We start from the raw sequence: 22,440 nt of genomic DNA on the forward strand, positions 1-22,440 counted from the left end.
ATGGAGGGAGTGGTTGAGATATTCTATCAAGGGCATCCATGGTGAGATACTTTACAGTCTGGATTTTAGAGATATTGCAGTGTAGCTCATTATCTTGTGGATTTTTGCCCTTCCTCTCTTAGAGATTATGCCTGTGAATAAAATGCAACACAGCACTGAATAAATGTAAAAATGTCAAAAAAGTAATTAAGGGTAATGACTGAAAAAAAAAACTACTCTTTCTTAATGATGTTCCCAGTTTGTCAGACTGTGCACAAAAAAGTGCACATCGCTGATTGGATGCATTATTTGGCCTTTTAGATGATGACTGATGCTAAATAGTTTTTGAGGAGCTAAATGATATTTCTTTCCTCTGGTAAAGTTTTGAAAGTTAAAAAGCTTTTGTGGCTTTAACCCAGCAGGCCCAGCCGTACTGTCAGCAATGTGAAACCCCATCATGCTGATTGGCTCTGGCTCACATCCATAAACACACACACACACTCAAACACTTCCAGGCACAGGCATAAAAACGCGCAACGCTTCGGTTCATGGAGTGCGTCGCAGTCTGACACTGCGACTGCCGTGGAACTGCCGGACCCCAGAAGTGTGCTTCAGTCTGCGCTTGCAGCCTGCTAATTCGGAAAGCAGAGAGCTGGCTAATTGTCATGAACTCCTCCTGCCCTCCACTCTGCCCTGCTCCTCCACCCTAAGCCCCTCCTAGTCACAGACCTTAATGGATTAACTGCAGGCTGGTGTTGTCTCTCCTTTACTCTCTCCTGCTCATTCTGCTTCTCTCACATGCAGTCACGATTCTTTATTTCCGCCACGCCCTTGAGGGTGAAAAAATGTTTGGTTTTGAACAAATATCCCAGTTTGAACGAATGTAGGGCTGCATGTAACGATTATTTTCATTCATCTCTGCCAGGCATAAGATTGCAGGGGATCATGCGATTGCTTGCATGTGTTTGTGTCTGCATACGTGCATGACCAACGGGCTGGAAGCTTGTCTATAGCTAATCTTGCATACTACTGGACTGATCAGCTTGATATTTATAGTGCACATGCATGACTATATGCTAGAGGACGGCTGTGATTCACAAGTTTTGAAAAACCTTGAAAATTCCATCATATAGGCATTTTGGAGTCATCCCATTTGTTTATACGTAATATTTCAACAGTGGAATTTCTTCAAATTTGGCACAAATGGCCACTTGGACTCAAGGATGATTTGATTTTGGAGATCAAAGATCACTGTGACCTCACAAAACACACTTTTGTCCGTAACTCAAAAAATCACGCACCAATTCTGACAAAATTTCACTCAAATGATACTAGCAATGCCGGAGAGTACCTACTTACATGTAGCTGCATATAATTGAATGAAAGCATGAATGTAATTGCAATCCATTACAGTTACTGGAAAAAAAAAAAAAATCTAATGAAATTACTTGCTTGTTCCTGATGTTAAACATCTTTAAGGGGTTAACGTCACTGAGACCTGCTTCCTAGCATTCATTCTGTGCTGTTTGCCATAATATGCTATTTTATTTTAACGTCCACTACCTGGCAACCCCCAGAAATGATCTTGTAACCCCCTTGGGCGTCCTGACCCCCAGGTTGAGAACCACTGGTCTATAAAATCAGAAAAAGTCAGTCAGAAAAGGGTGAAAAATGTCAAACAGTGTTTCCTAAAGCCAGAGATGATGTCCTCAAATGTCTTGTTTCGTCCACAACCCAAAAATATTCAGTTTACTGTCATAGATGAGTAAAGAAACATGAAAATATTCACAACTAAGAAGCTTTTAAGAGGATTTTTTCTTTAAAAATGACTCAAACTGACTAATCCATTGGTCAAATTAGTTTAATACTTGACTACTAATAGATTCATTGTTGGAGCTCTAAACAAAAGAATATACTGGTGGCACAGGACTGTACACTCACAATAAACTCTGGTAGCAGCCAACACATAGTATTCTGATAACAAGTGTGAAGGAGCAGGCAAAGAATAGCGTACACGGTATAGCAGGTTTGAATATGCAGCGTGCAGACGGTGATAATTGTGGGCGCTCTCGGTTTGAGTCTTGTTAACTGTCAGACGCAGCGTTTCAACACCTGTCTTATGTTTCACTCTGCATAATAAGACTTCTATTTAAAGGAGGAGAAGTGAAGATGCCAGCAGAGGTGTTACCTCAAAGTGCAGCAAGAAAATACCTTGATTATTAACACAAGAGAGGGGAAAACTTGTGTTTTTCTGCAAAACTGATCTTTGCAATTGCGAGTCAGGTTCAGAGCGAATTAATGCAACCGAGGACATAAGACGGAAACTGAATTACCCCTCTTACTCTGTGTGGAAACAACACTGTTGACGATAAAAATGCCGATGAGAACAACTTGTCAGGCCCGGTTGCTTTCAATTCAAAATATCCCAGCAGTCTATGCAGTAAAACAGCCTAATACATTTAATAGCCCAGAACACACTCCTCCTCAGTATGCTGCGGCTTACTTAGGCTCTTTTTGATTTGCCCTTGAAGGATAGATTTAGTTGCTCTATTGAAGTTCTGGCAGTAGTAGCATCTTGCTGTGCTACTCAGACTGATGATCGCCTCTTTCCTGGCAGGTGTCCACCCTCTGCCGGTAACAATCAACAAATGCGAATCACAGCCTTCAACTCGCCTGTCTCCCTGCCCAGCGACAAACCCAGCATCACCAGACAGCTATTAACACACTGCGGCTGTATCCGGACAACAATGGGCAGCTTGGATTCAGTTGACTTTATTTGTTTGTGCTCAGTGTTAAGACCAGGGGCTTTATTTTCATAAATCAATGGCGCACACGGAGTGGACGCTGATTTTTGGTCATTTTATGGTCAGAGGCACGCAGTGCACCTGCATTGCTGTTGTACGTTCAATCAAATCACCTCTATTCTTTGTCTTCAAAAGCAGGGCGCTCTGTGCTCTGACAATTTAGTAATAGAGGAGAGCAGTTGGGAGTCGTTCTGCCACAAAAGCTTCTCCAAAGAGGAAACTGATAAGCAGGAGGAGCAGAATCACCACAACGGCACCTTATTTAAACCACTGAGCGAAAATGATGTGAAATTATCTTGGGAGGACATTCAAGTTCAGAGCCAGTCGGTGAAAAAAAGTCTGTGTATGCTGAAAGAAAATCTCAATTCACCAGGTCAAAGACTTGCAAACACAGAGCCCTAGAAGGCATTTAGAGTGCAGAGAGCATAAACCGTCGCCTACGATGATAAATTTCTCCAACTTGCAAACAAACAAAGACATCAACAAGAATATTTCTTGCATTTTAACTTCAACTCATATCCTGCCTCTGAAGATGTGTCTCGTCTGTCTGCATTGTTTTCACAGTCATGATCAAATCCTGATATCTAAAGCCTGAATCCCTAAATTTAGGCAACAAAATCTATTAATTTCATCTTTATTTTAAAGCCATGGCTATTTATTACACAGAGGGGATTCCTTAAGACAACATCCTCTGAATTTGGGTTTCCATGGTCTAATGTACATCTATTGGGTCCTTGACATGAAAACATTGGGAACCCCAGTTTAGTCTATAAATGTCAAAAAAAGACAAATACAGAAGAGAAAATTACTCAAATTTTCCCAGACCTCCAAGTGACATCTAAGAGTTTCTTTTGTCCAATCAATAGTCCAAAACCCAAAGACTCTTGATTTACTATCATAAATGATGAGGAGACTTTTGCTTAAAAAAATGAAACGATTAATTGATTATCAAAATACCTGGTTGATTTAAACACATTTTTGAAACATCTTGCCGACAAATTGACTAAATTTGGTGAAAACATGTTGAGATTATGACTGATAACGCAATGTTACTGAGTAATTGCTGACGTACAGCTCAGTGCTTTGAGTTCAGTGTCCTGGTCTTGACTGAACAAAGAAATTGGCATTTGCTCTGTAAAAAAAAAATCAACTCGGCCCATTTCAGGGAGAGTGGATCTCCTAAATGGCACGTTGCTTAAAAATGCACAATATTAAATACATGTATTTTGGTCAAATTGAGCTAATCTAGTCGATGCCTTCCTCCTACATCCTCTTCCCCCCGTGTCAGCGGGCATGATACACAGTCAGCTTAACCCCTGCCTGTGTCACTCTCCCTGGTAGAGACTCCTCAGATCAGAAATGAATTCTTCATGCTGATCCCGGAACAAGGCTGTGCTGCATTTGTCACAGCCACTTTCTTCCACTTTAACTCAAAGCTGTTTGGTATGGCTGGAGCTTTGCACACTGCAGAGATGTGACAGGGGGCTGTTTGAAAGCCCAGGCTCAACGCTCTGTCTCTATCTGTGGAAGAGGGAGTGAACTACTAGTTCAGTCCCTATGTAAACTCTGCAGAAATGGACTGCTCGTTTCTCGATTTAATTCAAAATAATACTTATACAACATACTTTTCATTAATTGGTGTTTCGTCTAGAGAAAACCAGAGATGGCTCCATACCACGTTTTCATGACCGATACCAATACTGCAGCCTTGAGTATACGATGATATTGATCCAATATCATTTTTCTCCCCTCTTAAACAAGCAAGCTGTTAATAATACATATATATAAATGTAGCCGTCTAAAAAACATCATGCTCAAACAACAAAACAAGTAATCTGCTTCCTTAAAGGAAGAAATGTATAGCCACACTGTAACTCAGTCATGCATGCTTCTTTTTCTTTAAAGCTACTACAAGTAGCTTTCATATTTTGTTGATTTTGGAGGCCCGTGTAGACAAAAGAAGCAGTGTTTCCACCATAATAAAACCAACATATAGTGTCAAAAAGTGCCTCCTGCTTCCTTGTAACTGGCTAACCTACTATTCACTGTAAATGCGGCTGGGAAAAAATAAACACAGACTCGTTTCATCTGATTGTCATCCGACTCGGTGGCAGCCATTCAGAATAACTATATAGAAATAGCCAATCACTTTCATGGTCATATAGAGGCTGTCGGTATTATATTGAGACCGTTTTGTGAACGGTTAAAAACTCCTTATAGAAGCTTTAAACCTTTTTTTTTACTCACAGAACTATTAGGAGCACGTTTTGTTAGTTAGCACAATTTAAATATTCAAAATGAAATTTAGATAAATACATAAATTGCACTGTGATATTTTTATCTTTTCTTCCTTTATCTTAAAATAACTCCACACAGCTAATACACCGACAGGGCTGCTGTTTAGTTTAGTATTAGTTTAGGCTGCATGAGTCAAACCCAAGGCCGACGGGCCGAATCCAGCCCAGCACCTCATTTTATGTGGCCTGCAAAGGCTGCTCGCTGTGCAGTACAATACTATGCTGCCCCCTCAAAGTATCCGATCCAGTGATTTTGGCCAGTATCGGACCCGATACCATTACTGAGTAGCAGATTAGCCCATCCCTAGAGAAAATGACAGAGAACATTAAAGAAAACACATTCAATCCACATACTAAAATTAATAAATTTAAGATGTAAACTGATTTTTTTTTCTTTTTAAAGGAAGAGATAATGGTGGGTCTTTGAGGCTATAGCCTGACACAAATGAGAGGTTTGTGGAGGTGCCCAGAGAGGCTTAGCTATGCATTGGCTGTTGAGTCTGGCATGTGTTCTGGCACTGAGAGTGTATTCTCAACAGGACTCTGGTGGATTAGTGTCCATTTGGACAACAGAGTGGTCCGCAGCTTGGGGTGACATTCAACTTCAGCGGGCCAGCAGCTCACACACTGATCATGAAGTTTAGTCTCGCTGTTAATTGTCACTGATGTATGGTATACGTAATCAAATTGTTGAATCTAATCGTTGGGGTCTCGAAGATGACGAGGACTGCAAAACGTGTTTTACTTTCTGATGTTCTCTTGTTGTTTCATCTGAACCGGATGACTCTGTACGCGTGAAATGAAGCGGTGGCCGCTCTGCAGTGTGGTGGGTCAGTGGATCATGGGGTATGGTGGTGGGCTTTCGGGCTGCGGGGACGGCAGCCCTTTTTGCGTTTGATCCCGGTCGGGGTACATCCATGCTCACAGGGCGACTGCTGTGGTCCATCTGGTGGAGGCTTTAATCACAACCCCCCCATATACACACACACTTGCACACACACACACATTTGCACACACACACACACACTACAGCAACGCAAAGCCCCCAGAGCTTCCCACTTGAAATTCTTTAGACTGCTGCTCAGTTTCAGACCTTTTTATTCTCATTATTTATTTCTGCAGTCATTTATCTCCCCGCAGAAATAAGTCTTGTTTTCTTCTTTTACAGAATCTCCTACTCAGACCTCGAGTGGAAAAAATGTGAGTCGCTGAAACACCAATCTGCCATCTATAATGACGTTTAAAACCTCATCAAAAAACCCCACACTATCAGATCTCCATAAACGGCTGCACTACTGGCTTTTGATGAGGAATAACCTTTTAGAAATGAGACGCATCCCGAGTTTTTCACAGGGCTGGCCTGCAGTACTGTGGACCAAAACATGCCCGAGCTGCACAAATCCAGCTCTCCAAATGTCACTTCATGCTTAACCGCCCTTTCTCATGCTTGAAGAAAAGCAAGTGGGCAATGCACAACAAGAAAAACTCCACCGGGTCTCAGTTTAAATGCCTACACGCTTAGAGACATGTTTCAATAATTTTGTGTTGCTGAAACATTTAGTCGATTGAAGAGAAGAAGAAATTCCTTAGCAACAACTCTAGAAATAATTTTCCACTGTGAAAATAACAAGATAGAAAAATGATATTATACAAACAGACAAAAAATACTAAATTTTCTCCTACAGAAGTTAATTATTTACAAAATATGTATGAAATCTGCTGCAAGGATTAGATGATTTGATCAATTAGTTGTTAACTATTAATTAATTGTCAACTGCTTTGATAATCAATTAATCGACCTGAGTAATTTTTTAAACAAAAATGGTAAACTTTAGCCTGATCTAGTGTCTGAAGTGTAAGGGTATATGTATATGTATATATTTTTTAGGATGTCACTTTGGGCTCTGGACAATTGTGATTTGACAATGATGCAAATAATCCTTAGTTGCAGTCCTACTGACCTGCAACAATGTGTGCAATGTCCAACAAAAAGAAAAAAATATCCAAATTCTATGATTTCAGCTTCTCAAATGTGAATATTTCCTGGTTTGCTTTGTCTTCTGTGACAGTGAATGGAATATCATTGGGTTGTGGGCAAAACGAGACATTTGAGGACGCCATCTTGGACTTTGGGAATCACTGTTGGACATTTTTGATCACTTTCTGGCATTTTACAAACCAAATAAAAAATCGATCAATTGAGAAAATAAATGACAGATTAATCGACCATTAAAATGATTGTTAGTTGCACCCCTACAAAAATGCTCATTCAAAATAATTGCAATATGATTTTTTCTTACCATATCTTGCAGTCCTATTCTTTAGCAACAATACTAGGAATCATTTCCTGCTATGAAAATAACAAGACTTCTGAATCTAATAATACAACCAAAGATTTCTGCTGGTAAATTCTTAACAAATTATGTATGAAATACTGTAAATCAGCTCTTTTTGCAGTGACTAAATAACAGCTCAAGACACATTTATTATTAAAAGGACTATAAGGGCTAGTAGATAATGATGATGCTGCTGTTGCAGGAATGACTTACTGTTAGCCTCTTCTTGGACAATATTCATATTTTTATCAATTTCCAACATTTTATCTTGATTTAGCTCGCCCTTCATGAACGGCCTCCTTACTTAAGCTAATCAATTAAAACAATCTATCACACATTTAAAGGTAGAATCAGTAGGCTTTGTCCAATCTGTTCGTAAACATACCAGAAAGATAATTCTTTAGTTTTATTCCTAAATCTAATTTCCAGGATGTCAAACACTGACATTTTGGGTTGGTACAGCATCCTGAGCTGCCACCACACACTTCTAGTCTACATGTGTCAATACATTGTTTTTTTTTAAAGAAAATTTAACATGTTATGCTTTTAAAACTACGTATTTTCTGCACATACAGAATACACAGACCCCAGCTTATAGCCAGCTACTGTAAGTAGAATGGTCACTCTTCCTCGGCACTAATGCACAGGTCAGCCATACATCATTTATTCATGGTGACAGCAGATACTTTGCCTCATCCCCGGCAATTAGCGAATCAATAAAAAGGCACTGGCTTTGAAACTATCAATTCTGAGAGGACAAAAAATAGTGTTGTTCATCAACATGCCAGGATCCCAGACGCGGACAATCACTCAAGTATCGGCTGCGTTTGTCAGCTCAGCATCAACAGGCGCTGAGCTGTCAGCAATAAAAAGCACATTTCCTCACATCGCTGCTCTTAAAATGACTGCCAGATATGTGTGTGGTCAGGAGTCCTCACCTGCAAAATGGGCGTCTGTGCCGTGTAATATCTCAAATTGGGGTCTACCCAGAGTGTAATCTATAAATGTCATTCCTGAAAAGAGATGATTTAATGTGCTTTTAGACACAAGAATTCGTGCATTTGTGTCTATTGTGAAGGAGATGACTGAGCTGAGATTAGCACAGAAGTAGACAGGTCAGAGAAGGGCTTGCACTGGCTAATACCTCTTTTGTCAAAGTTTATAAGGCTGACATATCTATGGTACAATCAGTTATCACTGTCATTTTGTAATTAATTCGGTAAAATTGCATGATCTGACACACACCTTAGGCAGCTTTTTAAATGGAACATTATGTTGCCCTAAAATGACTTTAGATTTTGTCAAAAAAAAAAAAACTCCAATTTTGACTTGTCAAACAGCAGCTGGGGCATTTTTCTGTTTTTCCACAGTAACTGTTAATGTCGGTTTGCAAATAACAAAATGGGAAAAACTCGCCAAATCTGAAAACACAATACTGCTTTTCTCTGCAGCCTTGTCTGTTTCATTATTCTCTCTCTATTTATCCTTTTAAGCCGAATGAAATAACCACAACTGGATGTGAAAACATTGTCCAAGTGAGGCAACAAATTTGTCTCTGAAATTAAATGCTTTCCTCCACCAAGCAAAAGAGCAAGCAGCCCTGGGATTTTTTTTTTTTTTTGCATTAAAGAAGAATAACGAACAGGAGGAAGTGAGATTATTTTGTTTATTCAACCTATTGAACTGCACAAATGCAGCCACTGACTTGAGGTAAATCCCCACAAGAATTCACAGGCCCAACACGGAGATATAATCCACTAGTATAAACTGTGATAATTATGTGTGCATGCATGCTTTTGCATTATGGCCGACGTTTACGCAATTCTATTTTCCCAATTTTATTACCCCAGTGCCCTCGTCTGTATATTCTAGCACACACACAAATATTATTTTTTCCCATATATCACTGGAGACCAGGGAGGCCAGATGAGAATGGTTCGGGGAAGTAAGTTGGGTGTTGGTGTGTCATGTTAGAAGAATTAAAATACATTAAATTAGAGTAACATTATTTGTTATTAATATTATAAATATCAGTTACAGATTCTGGGATCATATGAAGCACAGTGTCCTGGCACAGGTCACAGGTACGTTACAGTCAATTTTAAATGTATCTTTGGCAGGTTAGATTGTTATTAAGATGTAGGATCATAAAACTATATTTTCTAGATATTTTCCAGCAAATTTCCTCCCATACTCTCTGTCATCTGGCAGACCTCAACAGTCTGTTATGTATGATCAGTGCAAAAAGCAAATGAAAACACATCAGTAATACATATTTTACAAAAACAAGCATGACATTTTTTAAATAACTAAAAGCAGGAATTCTAGCCTATATATGTAATTTGATCAGAATATTCAATTGATTAATGTTGTTGATTATTAATAAGAAAAAGGACGGGATTCGGAACAACTGTTTGTGATTCGGGACTGTCCCTGGAGACTGTGACGCCACAGAAACCTCTATTTTGTTTATTTCTTGACAGAAAATATCCGCCCGTTTTATTGCTGCAATTACAATCATTATCAGTATCCGAAAACTTGAATTGCTCAGATGTAGTTATGCTAATCTGTGTATTAAAAGACCTGTCAATCAGTGTGGGAATAATAGCAGGTTCAAATCTTCTGCTTTGTTTTTTGATGGCTGTGGCGACCCTTTTGTTTACATCTGGATTATGGGGTTGTGCTCTGCGCCCACCCCTCTAATAATTACTTAGTGTTTATTATACGTTGAAGTAAAACGTGATCAGTTTGTTACTAGACACAGACTCGACTCAGAAGCCCTGAGCCCTGTCACTGCCATTATATAGGTGAAATTACAGGTCATTACTTCCAGGCCAAAGTACCTGAACGCACAGAAAGGTGACCTTTGCTTGGGCGTGGGCGCTCGTGTCGCTGCAGCAGCCTGTTCTGTTGTTAGACTATAGACTATAGATCACATCCACATCTTCACCTTTTTATGTCTCATGTATAGGATAGAGTCGATGCGTATGAAAAATAGGTAATGATGAAAAACACGGAAATACACACTTAAAGGCATCCTGTGGACACGCTAAATTGGCGGGTTGGGTGTGCACAAAAAAGAGACAGAAAAAGAGAGACAGTGAAGAGAAAGAGAGAGTTCACTTAGCGTTACAGTGTGTGTGTGTGTGTGTGTGTGTGTGTGTGTGTGTGTGTGTGTGTGTGTGTGTGTGTGTGTGTGTATGTGTGTTTGTGCGCATGAGCCTGCAGACACCTGCTCCATTCTGCAGTGATGGCTCCCAGCGGGACACAGGCTCAGCTGCTGATCTCTAGGCCCTCCCTGCAGCACTGGTGGCCAGCACACGCACACACTCCAACACACACACATGCGCGCGCACATACACACACGCGCACACGACTCAGCTCTTCCAACAAATCTGAACCCTTCAGGCCCCCCTCGCAGTGTCTCTCAGCTTCTCTGTGTTCCCCCGTAACTGACACACCACATGTGCTCATATCAAGTGCAAACATGACATGATGTATACACACACACACGCACAAAGCTGCACAGTCGGTGTTCATGTGATGTTGCATGTAAATTCTATGACACGGTGCGGCAATAACCCGCTCCAGTCTGATATTACGCTATAGGGATGATATGGCTGACTAGCATGTCTTTTTTTCTACTACCCTATAGCTGAAAAAGCTTTTCTGAACACGACACAACATCATACCTCCATGTTATGAGCTGCTGTCTCTGCAGTTAAAAAGGAAAATGATAAAATTATTTCAAGTATATATTCTGGCTTTTTCTGGTTTGCACTTTTGAATCCGTAAGAGTTATTTTTTTTAAATCGTTTATCTGTTGGTAAAATACATTACAACAGTCACATTTGTTTTTGTCAGTTCTGCATTAATCAGCCACCATTGTACCTGAGGCATGATTTTATTTGTTGACGCTCTATCTCCATCTCTCTGTTTCTCTGACTATGAGCATCTTTTTTCCCCTCTGTGGCGTCGTTCAGAGCATAAATGAACTAATTTCCTGGATATAGAGAACACTGCAATCAAGGAAAGGGGAAGTGCAGCGAGCGGCAGATGGAAGGAGCTAATCATTGTTATGAAATAGAGATGACCTCTAACTATCTCCTGGCTGGTGCTGATGTACCGTAGCTGCACACGTTTGACAGCTTCTGAGCCTTCTTCCTCCTCCTCTGTCTGTTTGTTGTTGTGCTGACGATGAACCTCTTCACACAGGTCTGAAATGCAACCCTCTGTTTTTTTTTTTTTGCTTTTTTTTTTTTTAATGTTGAAACAGAAAAGATTGGAGTTGTCAAACAAAGCCTAGTGTCACATAGAGAACGGCAGCTGCCTGCAGTGGGTAATCAGTGGAGCTTTCTACAAATTAACAGCATTCAGCTCTGAAGCACGGCGCACTGCAGGTTTTTAGATGTGGGCTTTTGAAAATTAGATCTCAGCGACTGAAATACGGAATAATTTGTGATTCAGTTTTTGCTTACATGTTGTTGTTTTTTTTTTTTTTTCTAATTTGAACCGCTTTGTGTGAGGTGACATGACTGAGATTGCCAGGTCATCTTAAATGCTGAAAACTGATATCGCAGATGCTCATTTTTTTAACAGAAGAAAATCAGTCGAAATGTCATTAATTGCACGCTGAATCTCTCCTCCATGTGCCTGGGCTCTGATGGGCTCACAGTTTAATTCTTCAAATGCTCTTTTAAACACACAACTGATGCAAGACTGAGAACATGCACACACACACACACAAACAGACAAGACATGTAGCACAAACACACACACTAATGCTCTAAACAAACTGAACATAGTGTTGCCAAGGGGAAGTAATGGTAAACTTTGCTGCAGGCATTTAGTATATTGGAGGACGAAACCATTAAGCTTTTTATTAATTTATCAAAGCACTCATTTAATGCAATGGAAATAAACTGTAGTGTCTCAGTTTTTAATGGTAATATTATATAAATCAGTGGTTAATAGATAAATTAACTATATTTCCTAAAACAATGAATTTTCTCCATTTTCTCTTAACAAAGCAATATTCTGCTGCCAGTCTAGAATTGTATTTCTGTTTGATATCACCGCAAGTCAAAAACGCGATGCTGCTTTTGAAGCTTTACACACCAAAGCCACCAGAATCTTCCAGCACATTTATCTAATGTATGCAAATGATCTCGCAGTGCTTAATGAAGGCACCATTAATCACTATAACGATGGTCTTTTTTAACCAGGGTAATCATGCACACGCACACATTTTCAACACATGTGCGCTTATACACACGCTCACTCGCCCACACACATACACACACACAGGAATATGCCTCATCACCAGAAACACACTGATGACAAATGTGCAAAAATCACAAAAATAAACCATTTCCAAACCATTTTACCAGAAATAAAACTATGCATGACGAGGACCTAATAGTCACTCGGTTATTAATAACAACATGTTTTTAATTCATTTTGACCCTGTACTTTTTTTGTTGTTATTCAAGGTAGAATCAGTAGGATTTGTCTGAGCTGTTCATAAACAATCTAGAAAGATAGTTGATTTTTGAGTCTCATTCCCAGGATGTCAAATACTGATGTTTTGTGTTGGTAAATACAGGCAGAAGGCAGAGTGTCTGCAGATACAGACACCATCACACACTTCTGGTGGGTCATATGTGATGATTGAGAAGGATTCTCTATGAGTCTATAAATTGTTTTTTTTGAAAATGTTGCCTTGAAATTTAACAGAATTTTCAACTAGTAATCTGGCATCAAGCTGGTAAAGTAATTACCTCAGTTTCTGTTATTCCACCTAATAAGATGCCGATAAGATGCATCAAAACATGTTAACACGTCAATCATATTTATATAATAAATTCAGCTAATTAGTTCCACTAGTTTCAACAAATAATTTATGGTCCAGCAGCTTTATGCAAACAGCAGATAACACTGTTGTGAGTCTGAACGGGCAGTGGGAAACACAGCAATTCTGTGTGCTGTATAATAACAACAAAACACTGGACAGGCGTCTTTGAACTCGTGTAAGAATTCAAAGCAAAAAAAAACAAAAAACTGAAAAACATTTTCGAAGCCCAACTCCTAACGGACGTTTTTCACTGCTTATCCTCGCCGTGCATTTGCATACAGTTGACGGAAACCCCTGGGTACAGTCAGCAGCATGACAGTGGGTTATGAAGGCTTCCGGGAGGCTCTGGGGTGTGGATCTGAGCCAGTTTGAAGGGGAGCCGAACCAATGAAGAGCCCACAGCGGATTAGACACCCACAGCTTCATGTCGCTTTAATGCGGCGAGTCAGGGATTTTCTTACAACGGTTTTGCCTAAACGCTCAGGGTTTTCTCATGCCCCTTTTTTCTCTCTCATTCACTTTCCCTTGAAGAAATCTTTTTCTGTGGAAATGGCAAAGTAATGTTGACTCCAGTGCAGAATATCACATCTATCTACAGCGTCCCTACTTCCTCTGTTAATGTGACTTGTCAGATGTTTATCGGAATTGAATTGGATTGATAGTTGTGATCAAATGACATTTGAAATCTGTCATCTTACATAACTGCACAGTGCATTTCCTAAGGCTGTTGAGAAAATAATCTTTGCTTTGCAGGGATGTTATATAAAGTTTAAAATGCTAGAATTGTAGGTGTGCTGCTAATTCCTATTTATTAATTCACTATCAAAGTTAATTCATCATCAAACGTTAAATGCAAATACCTCAGAATTCACAAAATACAGCAAACGTAAAATATATTACCCACACTCACACATGCATGCACACACACAAACACCTCAAATTCCCTTGATAACAGTCTGACTGGCAGAGGCTAAAGACAGAGTAGGCGTCCGTAATTGAACAAACATACCAATGTAAATATTTACTAATACTATCCATTGGGGATACAGGCAGAATCCCACAATTGATTTGCTCTCTTTCTGCCCTTTCGCTCTTTTCCTCACACACACACACAGATTCATACACACTAACTACCACACTCTTCTTTTTTCCCTGTTTCTTTTCTCACTATTATGCTCGCCAGTGTTCATTAAAGAGATGGAGATACATTGGTCTGTCTATCCTCTTACCAGGGGTGACCTGTAGCCCATCTGGGCTGGCGATGACGGGAGATCCCTGGGAAATAGCGGCGAGCGCGTCTCGGGGACGGAGCCCACGCCACTGGCTGCTAGTCCCGAGAGCTGCCCGTACCTCGCCATCATCTTGAGATGCTGCTCACAGAACACACACACTCACACACGGACACAGGAGGAGGAGGAGAAGAGAGGGGAGGAGAGAAAAGAGAAAAAAGAGAGAAGGGAAGGGGTGTGAGAGAAGGGAAGGAGAACAGATAACAGCAGGTAGGAAGGACGGTGAGAATGGTAAAGGACAGAAGAGGGAGTGGGGGGGTGAGGTGGTGGTGGAGGAGGAGGGGGCGGGGGTGGGGGGGGGGACACATGAAGAAAGAGAGGAGGTAGAGGGGGATTACAGAACACTTTGCTCTCACACAAATGCATGTGTGAACACGCAGGCACACACACTCACACTTGCAGACATACTGTACGTGCACATGAAGGCACACATACAATTTTAGCCCCAGGTGGGCAATTTCACAAGCAAGCCTATGGATTTGATATATACCTTGGTTTTGTTACAATAGAGCGATATAAAGTCTAGGCACTAGCTCTCCATTTATTATTACAAGCCAGGTTGAGTGTGAGAAGCGTAGCAGTCCCCTTTTCCTCCGTTCCGACTATCAAACCCAGGAAATATAATAGCTGCTGTTATCAATCCCTCTGTCTTCTGGCTACAGGCATACACAAGTGTACAGACACATGCACAGACACACAGGAACACACATGACAGAATGGTTGGCAGCAGACATACACAGGTGAGGTGTGGAGAAAAGAAACAAATCCAAATCTCTTTACCTCATTGCTCAACAAAGCAGCGTTGAGTGTTCGGCTTATTTCGAACATGTTCAGGTTCGGTGCTTTTTATTTTCGTTCTGTCCTTTTTATTTTCAGATTCTCTTCAGTTCTTTGCTCCCCCTTTTTTGTCGTCTTACGGTTGGGAGTCAGTCCCGGGAAAAAACACAAAAAAGAAAGAAAGAAAAAATGAAATCAGTTGGAAAAAAGAGGGGGATAAAAAATCCTCTATAATTTTCAGATTTTTTTTGGAGTTGTGATATTTTCAAGCGCTCTGTTTCTGTCTTGCTGATGCACCTCTCTTGCTGGCTGTGGCTGTAGTAGTGGTGGTGGCGTTTGTGCCCAGGGTCTCCGCACACACGTCTAAGGAGTCAATATGCTGTTTCTCTTTTTTTTTTTAAATCTCCCCAGAGTCAGCACATTAAAACAGGCAGTCAGGCGGTCGGTGGGTCGGTGGGTCGGGCTGGCGGGCTGGCTGGCTCCCTTATCTGTCCCCCGCACACTGGCTCACACAATACGCTCCGATCCTCACACTGCTCGCTAGCAGATTAGCCTGTCCCACAACATAGCACTTAGTTTAAACTCCCCTCCCTTTTGCTCTCTCACCACTCTCTCTCTCTCTCTGTGTATCACTCCCTCTGGCTCTCTCCTTCGCTCTCCCTCCTCCCTCCCTCTTTATCTCTCTCACTCCATCTCTCTCTGCATCACTCTCTCTCCCTCTCCCCATTGCTCACGCATTGATGCAGCTACAGTTCGCCGTGCTACCACAAGGTGGGAAGACTGTTCTAGCAGCAGCGACACCATCGCCGCCACATCCCTTCCTCTCTGTGCCACTCCTATCTTCCACATTTTCCTCTCTTCTCCTCTTTTCTTGCTAGAGATGGTGAAGGAACGTTTGCACTCATATTAGCTCTCACTCCCGTCCAGATCAAACATAACAACCAGGGGTAAATTGATCGGTTAGGGGGTGTGGAGGCTTGATCGGTTAGGAGGTGCGGGGGCTAATATTGTTCGGTCCTGTTATCTAATTATGGCTCTTTCCAAAACAGGATTCAAGTGTCGAAAAGCATCATCAACTCGACTTTTTGGGAGGGAAATAATTCTTCCTTGGAGATGTTTTTGAGACAGTTACATGTAAAGTAATGGAAGGTAATAAAAGCTGTACCCTATCAGAGACCTCGAGAGAGTGGAAATGAATGGTACCTCTTAGTAATAGGCAGCAGCAGTGGGGGAAAAGTGAGGGCTGGGCTGATGTGAGCATCAAGGTCAGGTGGTTGTCCTTTTCCTCAGCAGGGTGTGGCACAGAGATGACGAAGCAGCCAGTCACAGGCATGGCAGGAGATCCCAACTACGGAACAAATAAACAAGGCAAAAAGAAAAAAAAAAAAAAAACAGATTAGAGAGACTTGTGCCAAGGATATGATTCACTACATTCTTGGTTTCAGTCGATAACACCTGAGAGATTTCGGAGTATGACTCACTGTGTACTGTAGCTGCATCTAGAGGCTGTAAAAAAGGCAAAATGTTTATGAAATTTAAGCCTCGGGTTTTGGAGAAAATATATTTTATTGGGACTGCAGTGTTCCTTTTTGCAGGTCACACTGTAAAAAATCATAGACGAATTAGTGGAATCAACTAATCTTTTCTCATTAACTTAATGATAATATACAAGTTTTATATATTCAAGTTAATTAAACTTAAAATCTCAATTAATTTTCAGAACACTAGAGTTCAATCAACTCATTAAATCAGGTTTTGAGAGAAACATAATCAGCAAATTAGCAGACCTCCCAACATTCATTTATAGTTTGAAAAAAACATATATGCTGAAAACTTGCTGCGTGTCTCTAATACACTTCAAGAAAAGTCATGTTTGCTTGTTTTCACAATAATGAAAATGCTGTAAACTAGAGATGGTTGATTAATCAGTTGTTAAGAATTTGAGTGATCATGTAAAATTAATCGTTCTGCTATGAAATTTAAAATCAGCAGAGTGTGTTTCTATGAGCGGGCTTTGCCTTTTATCTAATATTCAATTATATATGTTTAATGTGTTGGCCATCATCTTTTTTATGTTTTTTTATGAGAGCATGCAATCTGGAAAAACAGCTTTGATTGAGTGGGAAAAATACAATGGTATTTTTGGTCTACGCAAAAAGTTTTGTTTTAATTATGATTAATTGATTAATCAATTAATCAACGGTTATAAAGAAGGTACTTGATAATAAGATTCCATTTAGGTTTGATGTACGATATTTTATTACCTGAAAACATGACTGTAGGAAGACAACTGGTGTTTATATAAAATGATTTTGGCAGCAAGTAAGAAAGCCGTAACTAGAAAATGGTTACAGCCTGAACCACCTTTTTTTTAAAAGCTGCAAGTATGCAGCTTCCAGTCATATTGGGCTAAATGAATACAATAATGGAATACCATACAATCTTTTCCCTCCTTCTTTCTTTCTTTCTTTCTTTCTTTTTTTTTAAAAAACTTTTTTGGGTCTAAGCAACAGGCAAAATACCACTAAAATAACATTTTCACCTAAAGTAAATCTGCTTCCAGTGTCTCCCTACCTGTTTTTTTGTTTTGTTTTATATGTCTTTTGTATAATTTGCTTGATTTGGATGTGGCTGATTCTCTTATTTAGGGGGCCAAGCCCGCGGGGACTGGGGAACGCGGATGCAAGCATACGCGTTTCCCAGTACCAGCGGTGCTGGGAACCCTATTGTAATTGTTCAGATTTTTATTTTCTATTTTTATTCTTCTCCCGATAAAAGTCCTGCTGCAGGCTAAACCGTGCAAGTTTGGACGATGCAAATTTGAGGGCTGGCCCACACCCCCGCACGTACCTCAGACGCAAAAAACTGCCCATGTACGCCTGTAGGGGGCGCTATAACCAAGGACAACGCGTTTTGGCCTATAACTCCCACACCGTATGTCGCACATTCAAAAACCTTATATCCCCACGTTCCTTGAATAGAGCTGAGTCACTTTGCAATTGGCCACGCCCACTTCCGCCCCGATTTTTTTTCCCGCAAAATCGCGAAAACTGCAAAACCTACTTTTTCGAACTCCTCCTAGGGATTTTGTCCGATCTGCACGAAAATTGGCCCGGACACTCTTCTGCTGCTCATGAGCTAAAGTTATCAAAAGATGTTTTTTGGGTTGAAAATTCCGCGAATTATTAACGAACAAATTTCCGTAGCTAGCCGTAAAAATGGAAAATGTTGCATATCTCGGTCAAAGTAAATGCTATCGACACCAAATCAGAGATCCTTGGTTGGCATGAGACTGGGAGCCTATGAGCTGAATTTGGCGAATGTTGGCGCCTAGGGGGCGCTAGAGATATGGGAAGTTTATATCTCTAGAACGGCTGCACCGATTTCTACAAAATTTGGTCCGTACGACGTAGGGCTGGTCCTGAGGCCATATCTTCAAGGGGGTCATGACAGGTCGATGTGGGCGGGGCTTATTACAAGATAAACAAAAAAAATTAATTTCTGCCAAAGTATAATACTTAGGGTTTTGAAATTTTATGGGTACATGTAGAATAGGACTCAGATCCCGCCTACCGAAAATCGCGTTCGTGCTCCACTAGGTGGCGCTATAACGCATTTTTGCCTATAACTTCCACATTTTAAATGACACGTTGAAAAATCTTATATTGCCGTATTCCCCGAATAGCGCTGGATCTTCTGACGTAGGCCCCGCCCACTTTCGCCGAAAATTCCCGTCGCTAAGTCGCCACATGTCCGAAACCTACTTTTTCGAACTCCTCCTACAGTTTAAGCGCCATCTGCGCCAAACTTTGCACATACGATGTCTAGATGTGTCTGATCTAAAGTTATCAAAGGAATCGTTGAACGACAAAAAATTCGCTAATTATAACCAAACGATTTTTTGGCTAGCTCAAAAAACGCATGTTGTGTCATATTTCGGTCAAACTAAAGTCTTTTGACTTCAAACTTAATACGCTCGTTCCAGAGGTCGTCCACAGACTCTGTGCCAAATTTGGTGCAGATCGGCCAATAGGGGGCGCTACAAACCCAACTAGGTGGCGCTATAACGCATTTTTGCCTATAACTTCCACATTTTAAATGAGACGTTGAAAAATCTCACATTGCCGTCTTCCCTGAAAAGCGCTGGATTTTCTGACGTTGGCCACGCCCACTTTTGCCGCAAATTGCCGTCGCTAAGTCACCACATGTCCAAAACCTACTTTTGCGAACTCCTCCTACAGTTTAAGCGCCATCTGCGCCAAACTTTGCACATACGATGTCTAAACGTGTCTGACGAAAAGTTATCAAAAGAATTGTTGCACACCAAAATATGCGCTAATTATAACCGAACGATTTTTTTGGCTAGCTCAAAAAACGCATGTTGTGTCATATTTAGGTCAAACTAAAGTCTTTTGACTTCAAACTTAACACACTCGTTCCAGAGGTCATCGACAGACGCTGTGCCAAATTTGGTGCGGATCGGCCAATAGGGGGCGCTACAAACCCAAAAACATCAGGTTTCCCAAAAGTTGCTCGGAGTCGTCCTAAATTCGCTGCGCATGATGTGGGTTCCCTCCTGAGGCCGACCGCAAAGTTACCTAATGATTGGTCATGAATACCGCAGCTCGGACGACGGCGCGCGTCCCCGCGATCGCCCCGAGCCCCGCGTCCCTAGGAGCCCGCGGCGGCGGGTTCCGAGGGCCGCGGGGACCGGGATCGTGCGGGGAGGCTTGGCCCCCGTTCATAACTGCTTGCAGTTCTAGTTTGTTTTGTACTTGTCTTTTGTTTCATAGTTTATCCAAAAGTATGAGCACAGCAATAAGAAAGGCCTATGGTATAAAACAGAAGGACTTATTAAATTCTCTCAAGAAAAACCATGAAAGGTAGAATCAGTAGGATTTGTCTGAGCTGTTTGTAAATGCAAAAGGAAGATGGTTGAATGAGTTTCATTCTCAGGACGTCAAATACCAACATTTTGGATTTGTAAAGCATCTTGTGCACAGCAAAAAAAAAAAAAAGAAAATAAGGAAAGAGGAAACAGAGGGCAGGATCTCTGCAGGTACAGACTCCAACACACACTACTAGTGGGTCATAAGTGATAACTGAAACAGATTATGTTTATATCTTTTTTTTTTAGGAAAATGTTGCATGTCATGCCTTTAATTGGAAAAAATGATGCTGACGGAGTGATTGGTATTGCCTTTATTTTTACTAATGCTAATCTTAGTGTTGTCTTATTCGTGGCTCCATCAGGATTTATTCCCAGTGCTTTGAATGTGCTTTTTGCTGTCTTGGATCAGAGCGGGGAGAGCGGCCAGTTAATAGCAGCCTATTGACACTGGACCATCTGTTTAGGTGGACGCTGTCCAGTGTAGCAGAGAGGGAGGGAGAAAGGGACAGAGAGAGACGGAGGAAGTGACAGATAAAGAGAGAGGAGAGGGTGACGATTAATGGGGTAACGGCGAGGTACAAAGCAGAGGAAGTGTTAGCAGACTGTTAGATTTAACGGTTTATGTAAAACATGACAACAAAAAAATATGTAGAGAAGCTCACACTTGGATGTGGCATATCATATTGTTTACATGTTTTAAATTAGCACATTTTCTCTTTACGTTTTCATCAGCAGGATACGTGTAAGTATCGTCAACAACATCGCTGTGTTATGGCACTGTTGTAGCGTCTTGGCTTCAATTCCAATTTTTTTTTTCTCCCTCGGAAAAGGGCTGCTAGCCACATCCCTGTTCTGTAAAGCCCGCGGTCTCTGGGGATGGCTGGTCCGGCAGAGCCTGAGGGGGGGGGAGCTGTCAGTTGAATCATCCAGAGTGAGGGCTGATTCCTCAGTCAGCTGCCTCTCAAGCCTTCCTCTCTGACCAAGCCTCAGTCCCCTGAGCCCCCTGATTGCTGTCACCATAGTGATTCTCTGTGTACCGCCGGCTGGTCTCTGCAACCCCCCCCCCCCTCGCCTCTCACAAACCACCCGTCACCAACTCACCGCCACTTGTGTTTTGATTTTTGCATGACTTCCTCCTTCATTGATGATGAACTTTATGTGTCGAAGTCCTTAGATGGCCAGAGTAAAAAGGGTTTCCCTGTACTTGCTTGAATACAAATACAAAAACATAGATTTGCTCCCTCAGCACACACACACACACACACACACACGCACACATGCACACATGGCGCTTCAGGCTGGAAACATAAACATGTCTTTTTTTCCTCTTTCAGTTATGGTAGGGAGCTACAAGCACAGACTTATTTGATCATTTTACACTTTAGAAGAAAAAGTATCTTTCCCAGAGAAGGCTTAAAAACACCTTTGTTTCCCCACGGGGTTTGTGATAACTTCTACACAGCATTGTGTCCTCCACTCACTTCCCACCCATGCTTAAAATAGACACATATTTTTAATGTTATTGTAGATTCTGTACTAAACCATGACGGAGATGTCTACATGTGAAGAACATTCATATGTTGAGAAATCATGAGAGGTCAAAACTGTTTTGATAAGCATGTAGAAATGCATTCTCCTGAGAGATAATTAAAATTTGAGAGACTCTGGTGTGGACCGTACTTCTCTTTCATGTTATTCTGTTTTACAGTGATGGATGTATTCATTAAATCATCGCTGCACTTTGCAAACATCATGATAAGAAACACACTGCATACATGTGGAGTGGTTACTTGGACAGAAAGAACAGGGGTTATTGTTGAAAGTGTTGCTATTTTTTCTCTTCCTTCAGACGTGTTTTAAAGGAGGACACACCTATATAGAATGTGAAGCTTTAAAAGAAAAGGAAACCCATCAAGAAAAAAAGACTTCATATGACTAAAAGCTTTGTTATAATAAAGTATTGTGCTTTTTTAACATCATTAAGGCACCACAGACACTTGAGGTGTGAAATTCAAGTCTGACATTTTGCCTTAAGTCCCAATATGGGACACCAGGTATTATTTAGCACAGTAATTAATTATTATTGTTTTAATTTACCAATTGTCTGTATATTTTTCAGACCATATTTGACAAGTGAGTACAAATAGAGGTTTATTACATGAATAAATGTTATTTTTATTTCCATCTGTTAACATCCTTAGCCAACCAGGCTT

At 40.9% G+C, this 22,440-nt stretch overlaps 2 protein-coding genes across 3 annotated transcripts in view; one reads left to right on the plus strand and one right to left on the minus strand.

Moving 5' to 3' along the window:
* The window catches only part of elavl4 (ELAV like neuron-specific RNA binding protein 4), a 107,881-nt gene extending 93,227 nt beyond the window's left edge, over window positions 1-14,654 (minus strand). Inside the window, exon 1 of one of the 2 annotated variants that reach the window (XM_084723491.1) lies at window positions 14,500-14,654. In XM_084723491.1, the coding sequence (XP_084579617.1) occupies window positions 14,500-14,631 (132 nt within the window). In that variant the 5' untranslated portion in view covers window positions 14,632-14,654. The remainder of the gene's footprint in view (window positions 1-14,499) is intronic. The other variant, XM_084723490.1, reaches the window with a different exon arrangement.
* The window catches only part of agbl4 (AGBL carboxypeptidase 4), a 543,878-nt gene that overhangs the window by 150,228 nt on the left and 371,210 nt on the right, over window positions 1-22,440 (plus strand). The window lies entirely within an intron of this gene.

This window comes from Lutjanus erythropterus, chromosome 7 (assembly GCF_056507025.1).
Source record: "Lutjanus erythropterus isolate fLutEry1 chromosome 7, fLutEry1.hap2, whole genome shotgun sequence".
Taxonomy (NCBI): domain Eukaryota; kingdom Metazoa; phylum Chordata; class Actinopteri; order Lutjaniformes; family Lutjanidae; genus Lutjanus; species Lutjanus erythropterus.